At 41.0% G+C, this 15860-nt stretch overlaps 1 protein-coding gene across 1 annotated transcript in view; it reads right to left on the reverse strand.

Moving 5' to 3' along the window:
- The window catches only part of LOC106917023 (sodium/potassium/calcium exchanger 3), a 38054-nt gene that overhangs the window by 3185 nt on the left and 19009 nt on the right, over positions 1–15860 (reverse strand). The window contains exons 3-16 of the mRNA XM_014985681.2: positions 13814–13890; positions 9801–9875; positions 9199–9283; positions 7970–8073; positions 5129–5203; positions 4869–4894; positions 4739–4792; positions 4528–4661; positions 3348–3508; positions 3009–3267; positions 2632–2798; positions 1226–1340; positions 992–1104; positions 814–879 (exon numbers count right to left, since the gene is read on the reverse strand). Of these exons, the coding sequence (XP_014841167.2) occupies positions 814–879; positions 992–1104; positions 1226–1340; positions 2632–2798; positions 3009–3267; positions 3348–3508; positions 4528–4661; positions 4739–4792; positions 4869–4894; positions 5129–5203; positions 7970–8073; positions 9199–9283; positions 9801–9875; positions 13814–13890 (1511 nt within the window). The remainder of the gene's footprint in view (positions 1–813; positions 880–991; positions 1105–1225; positions 1341–2631; positions 2799–3008; positions 3268–3347; positions 3509–4527; positions 4662–4738; positions 4793–4868; positions 4895–5128; positions 5204–7969; positions 8074–9198; positions 9284–9800; positions 9876–13813; positions 13891–15860) is intronic.

Raw genomic sequence — 15860 nt, forward strand, 5'->3', positions numbered from 1 at the left:
AGAATTTAGGTTTCAACTTTGTTTAGTCGTAGTTTGTTTCTTTCTCATAGAAAGGTCTCCTGGCCCAGTGCTTCTGTGTTTAGCTCTTCTCTGGTTGGAGCTGCAGATGGAGGATTTAAAAAAGGCTGACATGTTTTAATGCTTCACTGAAAAAAAACAAAAAACTGTTTGACATCTTTTGTACATTTTTTCTGAACTTTTCTCATCCTGTCAAGAAGCACGTTTGGGTTTTGGGTTTGTTCTTGCAACTTCTCAGTGATCTGATTCTGTTAGTCTCTGAGTTGTGTGTGTGTGTGTGTGTGTGTGTGTGTGTGTGTGTTTGTTTGTTTTGTAATCAAAACCATTCTTTCTGTTGTGTTTAGAAATATGTGGAAGGAATTTTGCGATATCTGCTTTGCCCTGTCCTTTGTTCTTTTGTCTGACAGTAAACATGACTTTTCGCTGCTCGCCACATCGATCACAAACTATCACTTGATATCAAGTAAAGCTGAGGCAGCAGTGTAGCAGATATGAAGGAAATGCTGCCATCTGCAGGTGGGAGCTAGAAGTCTCTCACTCCCAACATTTTTTTTTTTTTACCATTTTAGCAGAACGTTTCCGATAAACTCACAGTTATGAATTAGCGCAAAACTGGATTTCCATAATAACCTGGGACTATTTTATATTCTTTTGGACATTCATGTTGGGGGTTGTATTTAGCTAAAGCTTGGAGAGAGCAAATAATATTCTGCAAAAATAAAAAACTTGCAGCTTAGTCAATAAAAACAGGAATGCTCCCCTAAAATAATGCATAAAAATGAAAAACAGACTTACTGTAAAGAACACTGAGGCGAGTAAAATTCCTACAGAAAAAATGAGTCCTCTGCTGTTCAGATGGACCTGAGGGGACAAACGTTACACAAAATGGTTTGAATGAGCATGAATGTTAAAGAAAACTCCTCCTGATCTGTTCTGATCCAATCCAGTGTGATTCTGGGCCACAAACACTCACAATGGAGCCGTAGTCGATGCAGAGCGTCTGCAGCGCCCAGGGAAGCCCCAGACCCACCAGGATGTCAAACACGTTGCTGCCGATGGAGTTGGAGATGGCCATGTCTCCCAAACCTGAGACATTCGGTTTCAGTTTTATTCGCATCCCAGAGGGATGCAGGCATCAAAACACAGAAACAGGCAGCAGAGCAACAGCCCGGCTGATGAGCAGCACGGCTCCTTCAGGGGTTCCTACCTTGGCGGGCCACGATCACGCTGGCCATGCAGTCTGGGACGCTGGTGCCGGCCGCCAGGAAGGTGATTCCCATGATGACATCAGGAATGCCGAGAGTGAAGCCGATCACAGTCACCTGGAAGCAGAAACACAAAGAACGTCCCAGAGTCGTTAGCTGGAAATCACTTTCAGGACCTCCAGGGTTTCTCTGCTCCCTGCTGTTGAGAAACGGCCTGCAAGGGTTCAGGTCTGCCGAGATGAATTTACTTTTGTTTCATTTTGAGAATAAAGTTTTAATAAAACAAGATAAAGTAATAATTATGGGAGAATAAAGATATAATAAAACGAGAATAAAGTTGGAATAACACAAAAATAAAATTGTAGTAATATAAAATATATTATAAAGTAATATTTCCAGAATAAAGATCTTGTAACTTTATCAAAACTTTGCTCTCATTAAAAAATATTCTCATGATTTTCCATCTTTTTTCTGGTAATATCTTGCCTTTGTTCTACTAATATTATTACATTATTCTTGTAATTTATAAGCAAATCTCTTATTCTGTCCCTATTCCTCTGTCATACATCAGGGCCCGTCTTCTGCAGGTTTGATAATTTCCTGAATAAATGCTTCATCAGAACCTCCTGACAGACTTTCTTTACTTGTCCTGTGTTATAATCCTGGCTGGATATTTCCTTCAATCCCTTCTTGGCAGAATCAGCAGAGTTCATTTCTTGGCAAGGTTTTGGCTGTTAAGTTTATCCCCAAACCTCAGAAAGGTTGAACTCAGTGTTTTGGCAAAGCTGCCGCTGAAGCCCAATTTGTCCATTTGAAAACCAGTTTTGATGAATGTTTGGGATCATTTTCTAGTTGGACCAGATTACATCCAATTTTCAATCATCTAAACCACATTTTATGGCCTTGTATTAAAGAATATTGGTTAAGATGTCCAGGAACAACCCAATAACCAAGCCTGCAATACACTGGAAACTTGTGGAGTGCCAGTTTCAACAGCCAGTTTCCCATTACCATGAACTGGGAGGGCACCAACCAAGGAAGAAACCCCTGCTTCAAAACAAACACGTTCAAGCTTGACTGAAATTCACAGCTTCCCACCTGGACGAGGCGAATGTCTTTGGAAAAAAAGTTTTATGTTTAGATGAGAGAACGACTGAGAGGCATGAATCATGTTTGAGGTTTTCAAACCAAGAAAACTGCAAAGACTCTGAAGAACGGTGGCAGAAACATCATCAAATTAACATCCAGATGTTTGAAACATCCCAGGGAAGGATGACCTTAATGTTCCTGAGAGCCCTGACCTCAAACCAGGGCAACATGCTGAGATTACACCGGGAAAGCAGCCGATCTGAGTAAATCTGTGTGTTTAACGTTGAGCCGGTGGTCTGCTCTGCGTGGATTAACTCACCATCCAGACCATGATGTAGGAGAGGCCAGCGATCCAGATGGTGGCGGTGAAGAAGGAGACCATGAACCATCGCTCCCAGCGCTGCTTGGCGCAGTTTGGGATGGTGAAGAAGAGCAGCAGCGACAGCGGCCACATCAGCAGCCACTTCAGTTTGTTACAGACGCCCGCTGGAGGATTACACAGTTAGGGTTAGTGAAAGAAAGACCTACTGACCGGGCAGTCATGTTTTTGGTCTGGGGTAGGAAGCCGGCGAGGATCCACACATGCACAGGAAATGAAAACTACACGCAGAAAGACTGCATGTAAAGTTGTGATTGATCTTTACTGTTGTTCTGTGGCAGTGGTTGTGTTAGTGTCATTTGGGTCCAGCTTGGTACCTGGGACTTTAAATGGCACCAGCGGCCCTCCGTTGTCCTCTTCTCCCTCTCCTTCCTCGTCGTTCTCGTTGTTTTCGTTGTCCTCGTTTTCCGTCTCGTTGCCTGACTCCAGCCGCTGCAGCCTCCCGTTGAAGCCCTGCTCAGCTCCGCCCATCCCGTTCTCTAGGCCCCGCCTCCCCAGACCTCGGGTGGCGGAGTCCGAGTCGCCGTTGGTGATGCAGTTTACCCGAGTCTCTGTGGTGTTGATCAGCCTCTGTCTCTGGAACATCAACACAGATGACAATATATGACTCCTGCCCAGATCCTGCCGTATTGTAGTTCAGCTGCGGTCTTTCTTACCTCGTTGATGAGCATGCGGGACGCCATGGTGAGGCGAGTCCTGGGGGAGAAGTGACTGGTGATCATGATCCTCATGCCGGCCTCAGAGAAGGTCAGCTGGTGGGGGTACGCGGAGAGCAGCTCGTCCACCATCAGCACCGACGGCGGACAGTGGAAGTTAGCTGCAAAGAACACAAACAGTCTGAATTCATGAAAACTAGCATAAAAATAATCCCTCCAGCAGATTATGGCTGGTTTTTATAACATGTATCACAAAACTGGTGAATAAACTGGTCCTGATTTATAGAGCTTATAAACATGGCACTTATTTCAAGTCAGTTTACCGTACTTTCTGTATGGAGAGAAATTTATTCCAATATGTTTGCAACATGTTTTTATAATAGAAATAAGAAAATGCATTTCAAGAAGAAACTTTAAAAAACTTAACCAAAAAATAAAACATTTGGAGAGAACAATGTTTGCAATAATAAACAGTTTGTTCTATGTTGATGAGCATCCTTGTTTCAAATAATTTTTTCAGACTACAGTTTTTTCCAAAACCGTTTTGAGATTCAGTTTAACAAATAGTTTTTACGTTTCACACATTTTGTTTCACACTTTTAGGGGAGGGGCACATTTTGCAGCGTTTTTGTTGGTCAGTGTCGGGGTTGCAATTTGTTCCACTAAGTCTTAATTTATTTTATTTTATTTAAATAAAATCAGAAAAAAATTCTAAAAAATGTTTTAATTTTGCTTTTGATAAAATAAAATCAATCTGAAAAATAATAATAAAAATAACATTTTTAAATAATCTTTAAAAATAATTCAAATGAAATCTCAAAATATTTGAAAAAATTTAATCTGAAAAAAAGAATAAAAATAAAATCTTAAAGTTATTTTAAAAATAAAATCAGTAAAAATAGCAAATTGCATACAAGTAGGTTCAACTATTGCAAACACTGTAAGCTACTTTCACTACAAAGTTTCTTTTTCAAAATGCATTTTTTTTCTTTCAAATTTAAATGTTTGAAATGTGTTGTTTAATAATACTGCAGCTAATTTCTCTGGGTGAGATACTATTTAAAGCACAGCCAGCATGAACACAGATTATTATTTACTCTACTGTACGTGATAAAACTTTAGGAATCCTCAGAAGTCTTAAGTTGTAGACAGAAAAGCTTCTGCAGATCAGCTCTGGTACCTTTCTTCAGCAGAACTGCCGTTGCGTCGTACGAGACGTTGTCCTCCAAATCCGTACTTCCTGTCAGCCCATTCGCCAGGTTCCCAGAACCTTTCTTCCTCCGGCTGAAGTACCGATGAGCCTTTCCGTTAAACCTAAAGCATGACACACGATCCAATATTTACCATAAAAAATCAGTTCACGGAGCTGCTGCAGCTTTAATGACACTCACTTCATGATGAGGATGTAGACGGCATACATGAGGATCAGAACAAGAGATTCCCACCTGCAAACATGACAGTTAGACATTTACAAACCGTCCGTCAGTGTAATTCTAGTTGCAGAGTGAATATGATACGCACCAGCACACCTTCTCATCGTAGATGAACTAAGCAGGGGAGACAAAGGGACAACAATGTAGCGTTTTAGAGACAAGTCAAAGTATTTGTTTATAGTGTATCTATTGCTTCCTTTATAATCCAGCTGTGAAAACATCAAACCTGCTTCAGATTACAGAATCCCAGTAATCCCAGTTTCAGAAATGAAACGGTCTAAAGGTTCTGCTGCTATGTTTCCAGATTAACCAGGTGTGTCTACAAGAATCCACAGAAAAAGATCTTACCACAATCAGTGCTATGATGGAAAATGTGTAATAGATGGAGTCTCTGAGCAGAGCCCAGTAAGACAGCTTCACAGCCTGGGAAGAGAAACCACAGAGAACGTTTGAAACATCTTATAGAGAAATCCTATAGTCACATGGTTCATTCACATTAAACGTTTCACTGTCTTAGACTTTTAACAAGTTTAAGTCAACTTTAAATGACAAAACAGATATTTATTGTAAATTTAAAACGTTCATTGAGATTTTGAGTATGATATGTTTTTCTCATATGTTTCAGGAAGCCCTTATATCTATGACCCATCCTGTGGTTAAATTGTTACTGCAGAGTAAAACCAGCCGTGTAACGGACGATGCTGAAGGATCACCAGCTCACCTGACGGACTCTGTCTGCATCACGGTTTGTAGAGAAAACATGTTTGGTATGAAATCTAAGCACACGGACGAGTTCTTAGAAAACCTCCTGTGAGCGCAGCAGCAAAGTCTGGGTTTGTTCTGGGCGTTGTCTGTTTAATGTTCAGTAGCTTATATTTATAATTATGATTTTTAAAACGGCTGTGTCAATATAACAGCACAGGGTGAGAGTTAGAATGGTGGAACGAAGTGAAGGATTCACAGTTAGACCTGCAGAAACTCTCACATCCTGTCTGTTTATAAAGCAGTTTATGGACAGATTTGTGAAGAAAGAAAGAATATATCACATTATGGTTCAGGTCAAAAAATTTGTTTTAGAACTTAGAGAAAAAAATGGGGGTCATATTTTCACTAGCTTATTCACTCGTTTATAAATGTCACAGTTATAAACGTCTGTTCTGCCGTAAAACGGCTCATTGTCTGATTTATGTTGTGATCTGTGCTTTCTACGTATTTATTTTGAGGTTTTTCTGTGTTTATTAGCCTGTTCCCCTGTGAGTCTCTGTCTTCCCTGTTGATTGATCCCAGCTGTGTCTCGTTTCTTTGATTACCCTCCCAGTGTATTTGGTCCCACTTCTTGTCTTTGTCTTGTCGGATCCCCATCGTGCTTCGTGTGCAACCAGCCTGTTTCCCTGTACCGTGGTGTGTATATCTGAGCTCGTCTTGTTCTGTTCCGTGGATTTCATTATTAAAACCATCATCATCCTCATCCTGGGCCTACCTGTGTTTTACCTCACCACCTCAAACCACCAATCAGGACAATTTCAGCTGAAATGACGCTAAATACGGAGCTAGTTTACTAAACATTGAGCTTTCTAACTTCAAATTTAGTTTGAAACAGTGACATTTATAAATGAATAAACACGGTGAAAATAAGACTGAAAAATGAACCACTAGTTTTATGTTCTCTGATAGATTAAATAACCCAAATTATTGCTGTTCATCTTTACAGTAACTTTACAAATGGTGCCTCCGAATCCCCTCCTGTAATCATCCCAATTTGTCCGACTGTGTCTCATTGGCTGTGCTTCCATTGGCTACATAATTGTGCAAATTGGAATTACAAAAATACATTTTCTTGTATTTGATTCTTCTGTTCCTGCACCTGATGACATATTGGAGATTTACGTTGACCTCTGAAAGCACCGCCACTGTAAAAGCCACCAGCTCTGAATCATTGGCGTGCCGGTGAGTTTGTTGACCTTTTGCAGCCCAACAGGACACAGGAGCAAACAATGAAGCGGATAAATCTTCCACACAGCGAATCAGAAGAGGGGAAAAACATCGCATTTTGAACCTTCCACTCCCAGCTGGGAAATCACAGGTCGAGGAAGAACAATAATAATAAAGCTTCAATGTGCTTTCATTGCATTTTATAGCAGAGAAGAGTCTGCAGAGAAACCGACATGAGAGGAGAGCAGACAGCAGGGGAGAACCTGGATCTGAACCGAACCGGCCCTGCTCCATTAGACAGTCATTATCTCAGCACAATTACATAATATGCAATCAGTCGCATCACTGCTTGCAGTTCAGATATACTTTTAAGAGCAGAGAGCTTATCCTTGAGCTCAACTCATTTCCGTATCAGTGGCGCGTCAGATGGCATCAGAGAGAAGCTGCTCCGGGCAAACTTCTCATGCAAGGCAGGTAGTTGTGCTAAAAAATGATAAAATCTCCTACAATACCACATGTTTATGCATCAGGACTTCAAAAATATTAACATGATCCTCATTATGTGGAACCTGAGATGCTCAAAAGCAAGCAGCTTTACGGTGTCTGTATTAAAATTATCAGAGTTGTGCTGAAACGCAGCAGCAAAGTGGAACAAATCCCGACTTTTACAGAAACTAAAGGACCACACAGCTGAGCGACAGGAATCTGTAACAGCAGACGATTTGTTGGTGTGATTGTCTGGAGCCAACAGGTGTGTTTGAACACAATGGCAGGGCAGAAACATGTCGGCCTTAGAGGAGTAACTAACCGCTTATCAATCTGGAAATGAGCTCATTTTTCTATATAGTCATTAATCTTCCCAGAAATCTCATCAAATCAGTCAAAGTTTTTCACAAATCACAGAAATTCACACAAAATCAACAGAATCCTGCATGTTTTCACACAGATGCATAATTTTCCACAGAACTGGTTGAGTTTGGATGAATCAATATACTTTGCTACTGTTCTTCTTTTGTTTGCTTTGCTTGTATTAGAAATGTATTTTGTACTTAACTTTGTTTATTCTTTTATTACACTAAAGTCAAACCAACCACCTGTAGGTGGCAGTATTTCTTACTTCTACTGCTGCCACCGTCTTTGATTTCAAGCTATAGCTCTTCTAAAGGTCACATCAGTAATATATAAACATCCTACCTCTGATTGAATCTTTCTTAACTCCCCTTATCTAACGCCACCAGCTCAGCAGTGAGGTCCTACCTGGCCAGCGAAGAAGCCACACACGCCGATGATGCAGAGGATGTTGAAGACGGCGGAGCCCACGATGGTGCCGACCCCGACGTCTCCTTTGGTGATGAACACGCCTGAGGAGGCAGAAACATGAACGACTGCAGCAGGATTCATGGAGAAGCACGGCTGGTCAGCGTTTGTGTGTCACAGTTATTTCCCCGTTCAGAAACAACGAAGGAAAAAAACAACCTAAAAAACTTTAAAATATTTTAATCTAGAAAATTATTTTTGCAGGCTGCACAGTGGAGCATTGGTAGAACTGTTGCCTTGCAGCAAGAAGGTCCTGGGTTTGATTCCCGGCCCGGAGTCTTTCTGCATGGAGTTTGCATGTTCTCATGATTACACATGATTGTCAGGTTAATTGGTTTCTCTAAATTCTCCTTAGGTGTGTGTGAGTGTGTGTGTGTGTGTGTGTGTGTGTGTGTGTGTGTGTGTGTGTGTGTGTGTGTGTGCATGGTTGTTTGTCCTGTCTGTCTGTATGTTGCCCTGCGACAGACTGGCGACCTGTCCAGGGTGACCCCACCTCTCACTCGTTGGCACCGACGGCCATAAGAAAATGGATAGATGAAATTATTTTTGCGTGCAGATGACCTCTAAAGTTGTTGAAAACTGAGTCAATTTAAAAAATTGGTTCTTCAGGGCTTCCGTAGAAGCATGAGTAAAAAACCTATAAATAAACTTCCTTATAATGTGAAATAATGTTACAGGAAAACATTTAATGTCTAACATGTAACTTATTAACAAATCAAGCACTGGATCTTACTGCTTTTTTCTGTGAGATTGTATCACTCAGTGAAAGATTTAATAGTTTTAAGTGTTGTTCTGTGTTGTACAGTTTTTAATCATTTAAATGTGGTCAAAAGTACGAGCATGAAAAGTTATTAACTTGACGAGGGCTTTGTGGATTAGACTCTCCTGTTTTAGGGACACAAAGTCCAGACAATCCTTTAATGAATGAAGCTGGGAGAGATGAGTGGGACAAAAGATTTCCCAGAACTATTCTCCATAAACAAACCATAAGAACTCGTCTCTTTGAACACGAGGTCAGGGACTCTTAGCTCTCTGTCGTTTCTAAGTCAGACACATCAGACGCCATCAGTGAATCTCGTTACATAAGACGAGGTTAATGTGGAGCTAAAGCCAGGAGACGCTGCAGAGTGTGTGGCGGTCCATGGAGGTTTGGACCTCCCTGATGTTACCGATTATAGAGGTGAAGAGCTCTGGAGCCGAGCTGCCAGCTGCCATGAAGGTCGCTCCTGCCACGTCCTCGCTCAGATGGAGGCGCTGAGGGAACACAGGACAAAAGGCAGCGTTAGGAAAAAACAGCTGCAGCTTCAACTCTTCTGATGAAATCTAACAGGAGCTCAGTCCTGCGCCAACGAGCAGCAGTACGGGGTTTTATGAGTCTGACACTGCCGGAGAAAAGCAGGTGGTGGAAACCCAAAGTGAAAACCAAAAGAAAAAGGAGATAAATGTATTTGATCTTCTGGTGTCTTTGGAGATGTTTTTAATCTTCAAAGAGACCCAGCTGATCAAAAATCTGTCCATCCGATCCGTCTCTCCCTGAAGTTGTAAAGATCTTTCAAATTTTTCTTTTAGGGCTTCAGCTGTGTTTTTACTAATTTCTAGAAATCTGTAGAAAACATGGAAAATGATCTCTCAAGATCGCCTTAAATCTAAATTTAGAATCCAAATTCCTTTAGATTTAAGAAAGAAAAATCCTGAGTTTCTCAGTTATTTTAACAAGTGACAAACTTTCTTCCACATCGGAGCTGTGTGACAAAGTGTTGCTGCCTCATACCTCACAGATCTTCTCCAGGGAAGGGACGAAGTAGTCATCACAGACCAGCGCCAGAGCGCAGAACATGTAGACGGTCTGCGATGAGAGATAAATATTACAGGAAGAAGCGAAGCGTGAGAAGCATGTGAGATGTGATTCATCCACGTGAAGCCGGGTGAGAAGTCCTGGTGAAGACGAGCTCCATAGCAGTCTGTCTGAGGAAGCCTCTGCTTCATCAGCTGATGCTTTATAATGGTCATATTTATCATAGTCAGAAACCTTTGCTCTGAATGTTTCAGTGGAGAAAAACGTTTAGATTCCTGCTGTTACTGTAATTAATCAGTGAGGCTGATGAGTCACTGATCTGATTTCATACCAGTTAAGAGAAGTTCATCGTTCATGGATCAATAAAACTGAATGAGCAACATAACTACCATCTGTTTAAATAGGAGCTGAGCTCCGAGTTTAAAGAGCCCAGCAGGGGGAGCTACTGAGAAACATGATCCTGAATCCCCAAAAATCTGTCAGGAAGAAAAGCAGCAAGAGCTCCGAGACGCCCATATAAGGAAATGACTCGAGACTTTATGTCGGTCGGTTGGTCCGTCCGTCCGTCCGTCCGTCCGTCCGTCCGTCCGTCCGTCCGTCCGTCCGTCCGTCCGTCCGTCCGTCCGTCCGTCCATCCATCTGTCCTTCCATCCATCCATCCATCCTTACATCCATCCATCCATCCATCCATCCATCCATCCATCCATCCATCCATCCATCCATCCATCCATCCATCCATCCATCCATCCATCCATCCATCCATCCATCCATCCATCCATCCATCCATCCACCCATCCGTCCGTCCATCCTTACATCCACCAACCCATCCATCCATCCATCCATCCATCCATCCATCCATCCATCCATCCATCCATCCATCCATCCATCCATCCATCCATCCATCCATCCATCCATCCATCCATCCATCCATCCATCAACCCGTCCGTCCGTCCGTCCGTCCATCCATCCTTACATCCACCAACCCACCCATCCATCCATCCATCCGTCCGTCCGTCCGTCCATCCTGGACTCACTGATAAACGTCAGATGATGAGGAAGTAGAAATCCTGTGGAATGTTTCAGTGACATGAAATGTGACCAAAGGAATCTCTACATTTCCACACATGGCAGTAAGAAGCTCACAGGCTGTTTACAGGAACGTTGCTAACTGTGTTTAGCTGTGAGTCACTTTAGTGAGAAATGAAGAGTCATCAGGTTTGAAAACACAGCTGAACCTCTCAGTGAGATGTGTGTGAGAGTCAAGCATGTGGAACAGGAGTAAGGAGTCATCAAGGGAAACAGACGTCCAGGTTTAACCTGAGCAACAAGCAGAGCTTTAACACCAGCATGTGATCCTCAGATCAAAGACTTCATGACCAGTCAGAGACGCTGCATCTGATCTTAATTTGGAGCTTTGAATATTTATTTCAGTCTTTCTGCTGCTTTTGTGTTTTTTCCTCTAATATTTGGTCAAATGTCCCTTTAAAAAGTTTCTACTTGACCAAACCTTTCGTTGTTGGCATCAACAAACGTTTGGCATCATTCTGGTCAGATGTTTAGTTTCAGTTTAGAAACAGTTTAGTTTCCAGCTGATAATTCAGGTTTTAAGCATAGATTTCATATTTTCAGTGAAGTTCAGGTTAACTGACTATTCTGATGATTAATCAGATAAAAAATTGGTTTGTCATACAACAGTAGAAATACATAAGCATATGCAAATAGAATGATTCAATTCATTTCTTAAATAATAAAATAAACATTTGTAGCAAAAATACTTCTAGCATCAACATGTGAAAAGCTCAGACCTTTCTGCCTGACTTCACATCAGTACACTGCAGGGACGACCTGTTGGTCTTTTTTTTTCAATTAGCCAATTTAATAATTGGAAAGCAAAAGGCGCTCAATAGGAGATTTTTTATTTTACACTATTTGAAGCTAAAACTGCAACTTGATGAGTTTTCAGTAGAATATAAATATAATTTCATTTTAAATGCAAATGTTTGTATTTTTTGTACAGCTTTGGTTTAATTAAGGCTCTGAGATCATTGTTGTTTCAGCAAATTGGCCTTTTTGGTGGCTCTTCTCTTTGAAGCCTAATCTTGACTCATCCAAACAGTCTTCTTGTTTGGCCAAATGTCTCAGAAGCTTCTCTTCAGACGGCATTCAGCTGAAAATGTCAGTCGAGTTTAAAGGTGGAGCTTCTGGAGAAAGGATCAACTTCTACAAAAGTTTCCAGTTCATCAGCATTTCCTGAGTTTTTCCTGAACATCCTCAGCAGTTTTCTTTCACCAGTTTGGGTCAGATAGCAGAAACACTAGTCATACCACGATGAGTGGCTGCACACCGTCTGATTTCTTGTCTGCTTTATGAGTGAAAACAGCTGAAGGCGACTTTAATGTTCTGAATTTCAGCCGCGAAGAAGGCAGAACATTACATTTCAGAGATTATCTGTTCTCTTCATTTTAATTCTAGAAACAAATGGATAAACGTCTTTATTAAAATCTCTTAATAGCAGCTTTAGAAAAATGGAAGCATCTGGATTCAATCCAGTGTTTGAGTCAAAATCCCTGAACAAAGACCATATGCTGCAGCAAATGCTGCGTTATTCAGGCCACATGAGCTGCGCAGCGATGTGGCATCTGTTCACATTTATGTTATTTTCCATGGCTTTAAGTGCCTGTTTGTTTCCATCTTCATCCACTAAATTAGCAGGGATGCAAGCATTCCAGGTGCTGTTTGGTTTTCTCTGGAGACGAGCAGCTGCAGGTGGAGAGAAACCCGCCAAGCACACTTATACACAGCCTGCTTCTGATTGGTCAGAAAGGCGGATTGTTTTTTTTTATTTTAGGGATCTGGAGTTTAACAGGCAGAGGATTTGCACGGCTACTGTGTGATTAACAGTAATAAAGTGACTCAGTAGGTGCAAGCAGAGCTGTCAACACGGTTTGCAAACTGGAAAAACACACTGCCAGTAAACAAAGACCTTATAATAAAAAGGATCCAAGTGAAGTTTAAAACCCATCAACCCTAAATGGAGAAGATAAAACAAAAAAAGAAAGGGCCAAGAGTTAATCCTTGAGGAAACTCCACAGGAAAGAGGAGCTTTAAATGCATCCCAAGTTTTCTGCATAAACACAGAAACTTCTGCCTTACAGGGAAACCAGTCTTACTCTTCACATTCCTCCTGATCTTAATGTCTGAACCAACAGAAAGCAGGCAGAACCCAGAATATGAGTATTTAGATCACCTATCAACTCAAAAAAGCAACAGAGTGAGGATGAAGGAACAAACTGATAACAAATCAAGCTCTAAAAACGAGAAATAAATAAAGCTTACATGAATAAAAATATGTTACAGACTAGTAAACCAAGTTTAAACCAAGTTTTAAAAACACACTGGACTTTCACAGAAAGGTTTTATCGGGCCTGGAGCCTGTTCAGGCGCCACTGACGGCGTTTACGTTCAGATTTGGTGGAATCTGGGGAAGGGGGCGGAGCTTAACGGGACGACTTTAAAAGCGATCAGAAATAATTTGTGAAGAAACCGAGATCAAACACAAAGACTAAACTCGTAGCATCAAATTGTAACTACTGTAACACAACACTCAAAGAACGGAAAATAATGTTTGCAGTTTTACTAAATAAACTGTAAAATGTATGTTTTATGGATAAATTTAAGAAACAGTGTTGTGTTTCTATTCTCTGGATTTTAGAGCAAAAAATAAAATAAAATCTTACAGTAAAATCTATTCTACAAAAGACCTCAACCTGCTAAGATGCTTAGCTGCAGTTAAGACTTTGCTTTTATTATACAAAATCTTTTTTATGACTATTTTCTATTTCTGTTCACTTAAATTTCTATTTCATTCCTCCTAATGAAAAAAAACTCACTGAATGAAAAACAAAATAGAATTCCTTCATTCCCTCATTCAACCAAACAAAACAAACTGTCAAAAGTTTGTTAGCTCATGCTAATGAAACTGGACTTACACAGAGCACATGCAGAGCCACGGCTCCTTCAGTTCTCTCCTTGTTTGTGAAGAAGTCGGTTGGAAACTCGTGTAGAGCTGGAAGAGACAGAAACCTGCAGTTAGGACAGAAAACGTTTCCCTAAAACAAGCCTGAGAGAAAGGAACAGGAAACAGGTTTCTCTGTGGAAGAATAATACAGGAAGGAACAAGAAAAATCCTGGGAGAAACTAGGAGGGATCTTATTATATAGTAAATAAAAATAAATGAAGTTATTTGGCAGTGAAAACAAATGTTTGGAACAGGCAAAGATTTTTATTCCTGTTAAATCTGGATTGGAAAACCAGATCATTCTTCAGACTGTATGACTCCAAATTTGAAGTTTGAAGTTTGACATTGAAGGAAGGAAGGAAGGAAGAAAGGAAGGAAGGAAGGAAGGAAGGAAGGAAGGAAGGAAGGAAGGAAGGAAGGAAGGAAGGAAGGAAGGAAGGAAGGAAGGAAGGAAGGAAGGAAGGAAGGAAGGAAGGAAGGAAGGAAGGAAGGAATATGTATTTGTTCAGTTATAGAAGCAGGCATTTTTACTTTTGAATAATATTTCAGTCAAACTTTTAATTTTTATTCAACAAATGAGTAAAAAGCTGCCAGGTTTGACCCCTTCTGTTTTCACATAATGGTATGATCCCACATCCTCACATGTGATTGGCCACAAAGCTTTCATGCTACCAATCAGAACACGGCAGGGCGGAGCCACTGAGAGCGAGAGCTGAGCAGCAACATGGAGAAAAATGTCCGCTTTCTCTCTCCGTCCTGTTAGCTGTGGCTTGCTGTGCTGATGTGTTCATAGCCCCTTCCTCATAGTAAAACCGGCCCTGAGTGAGGAGCCGGCTCCCGTCATTCACTACAAACACCCGAAACGTCAGCGACCCAGCACTAGAAGGAAGGAAGGATGGATGGATGTTTCCATACATTTTATTTTCTTCTTTCTTATTTGCGTTGATCTGGAAAATAATCTAACTGCAAACATTCCAGCGTTTTACAGGCTGTGAAGGAACACCGGGTTCTTTCTGGAACATTAAAAGCCCATAAGGTGAATGTAGTCAACCTTTGATGAGACTGAAAGGAGAAATCTGTTTGTGTGTAGAGCTTTTTTTATTTCACCTCCATTTTCATGGACCTTCAGTTCCAACATGAAACAGAAAGAATAGTTTACAACTTTCCCACTGCCTTCTCCCACATTTCCAACTTTCTGCAGCCCTCCTCAGCTTTATGTTCTGCTGAAGACTTCACAAGCCTGAAACAACCCAGAGCAGCTTGTAAAAAGCCACAGAGCACACAGTCATCTAAAGGTGACAGCTGGATGTGTTTAATATTAACTGCTAGGAGCTGGTGTGAGCTCCATCCAGCCCAGATACCAGGCTGGCAAACAAACAAGCACATCGCAGATTTAGGCTCCAAGTCAAGAAGCAAAATTCAGCTCAACACTCAGGAAAAATCCCACTAAGAAGCAAAACCCCAAAGAGCTCATCATGTCTCCAAAAAGCGTGAAGCCCAGAGTCCCGGCGGAGATCAGCCAGAGTGATGGAGAAGAGCTGCAGATTTAAGACGTTTTTACACATCAACACTGACAGGTTCCACTTCACCGAGTCAGACGCAACAGTTTATGTGTTCCTACATAAACTCCCTCTGATTGCAGGGAGGGCTGGGCATTTATCGTATCGTTTATCATGATAAAACTCGTATCGTGATAAGAGTTTTAATTTGTCGTCACCATTAATGATGTTTAAACCCCCCAAAACAGTCTGTATCATTGTGATTGCTATTTTTCCCACTGTTTATTCATTGAGCGTATCAATAAATATCAATGAATTCAAACATACTAATAAATGTGTGCAGTTCAGTGATACAAACCACACTTCTTTATGTGACTGGTGTCCAAAGTGGAGATTTCAGAAAACTCATTGTTTGTGTTTGCAGATGGTGATTCTTTTGATTCTTCCACTCAGTTTCAGTTTTATTGTATGTTATTGCTAATTCAATGTATTGTTTTTCTACTTTACAACTATGCAGTG

Source organism: Poecilia mexicana, unplaced genomic scaffold (genome assembly GCF_051168715.1).
Source record: "Poecilia mexicana isolate PSO_F unplaced genomic scaffold, ASM5116871v1 scaffold_1, whole genome shotgun sequence".
Lineage (NCBI taxonomy): Eukaryota > Metazoa > Chordata > Actinopteri > Cyprinodontiformes > Poeciliidae > Poecilia > Poecilia mexicana.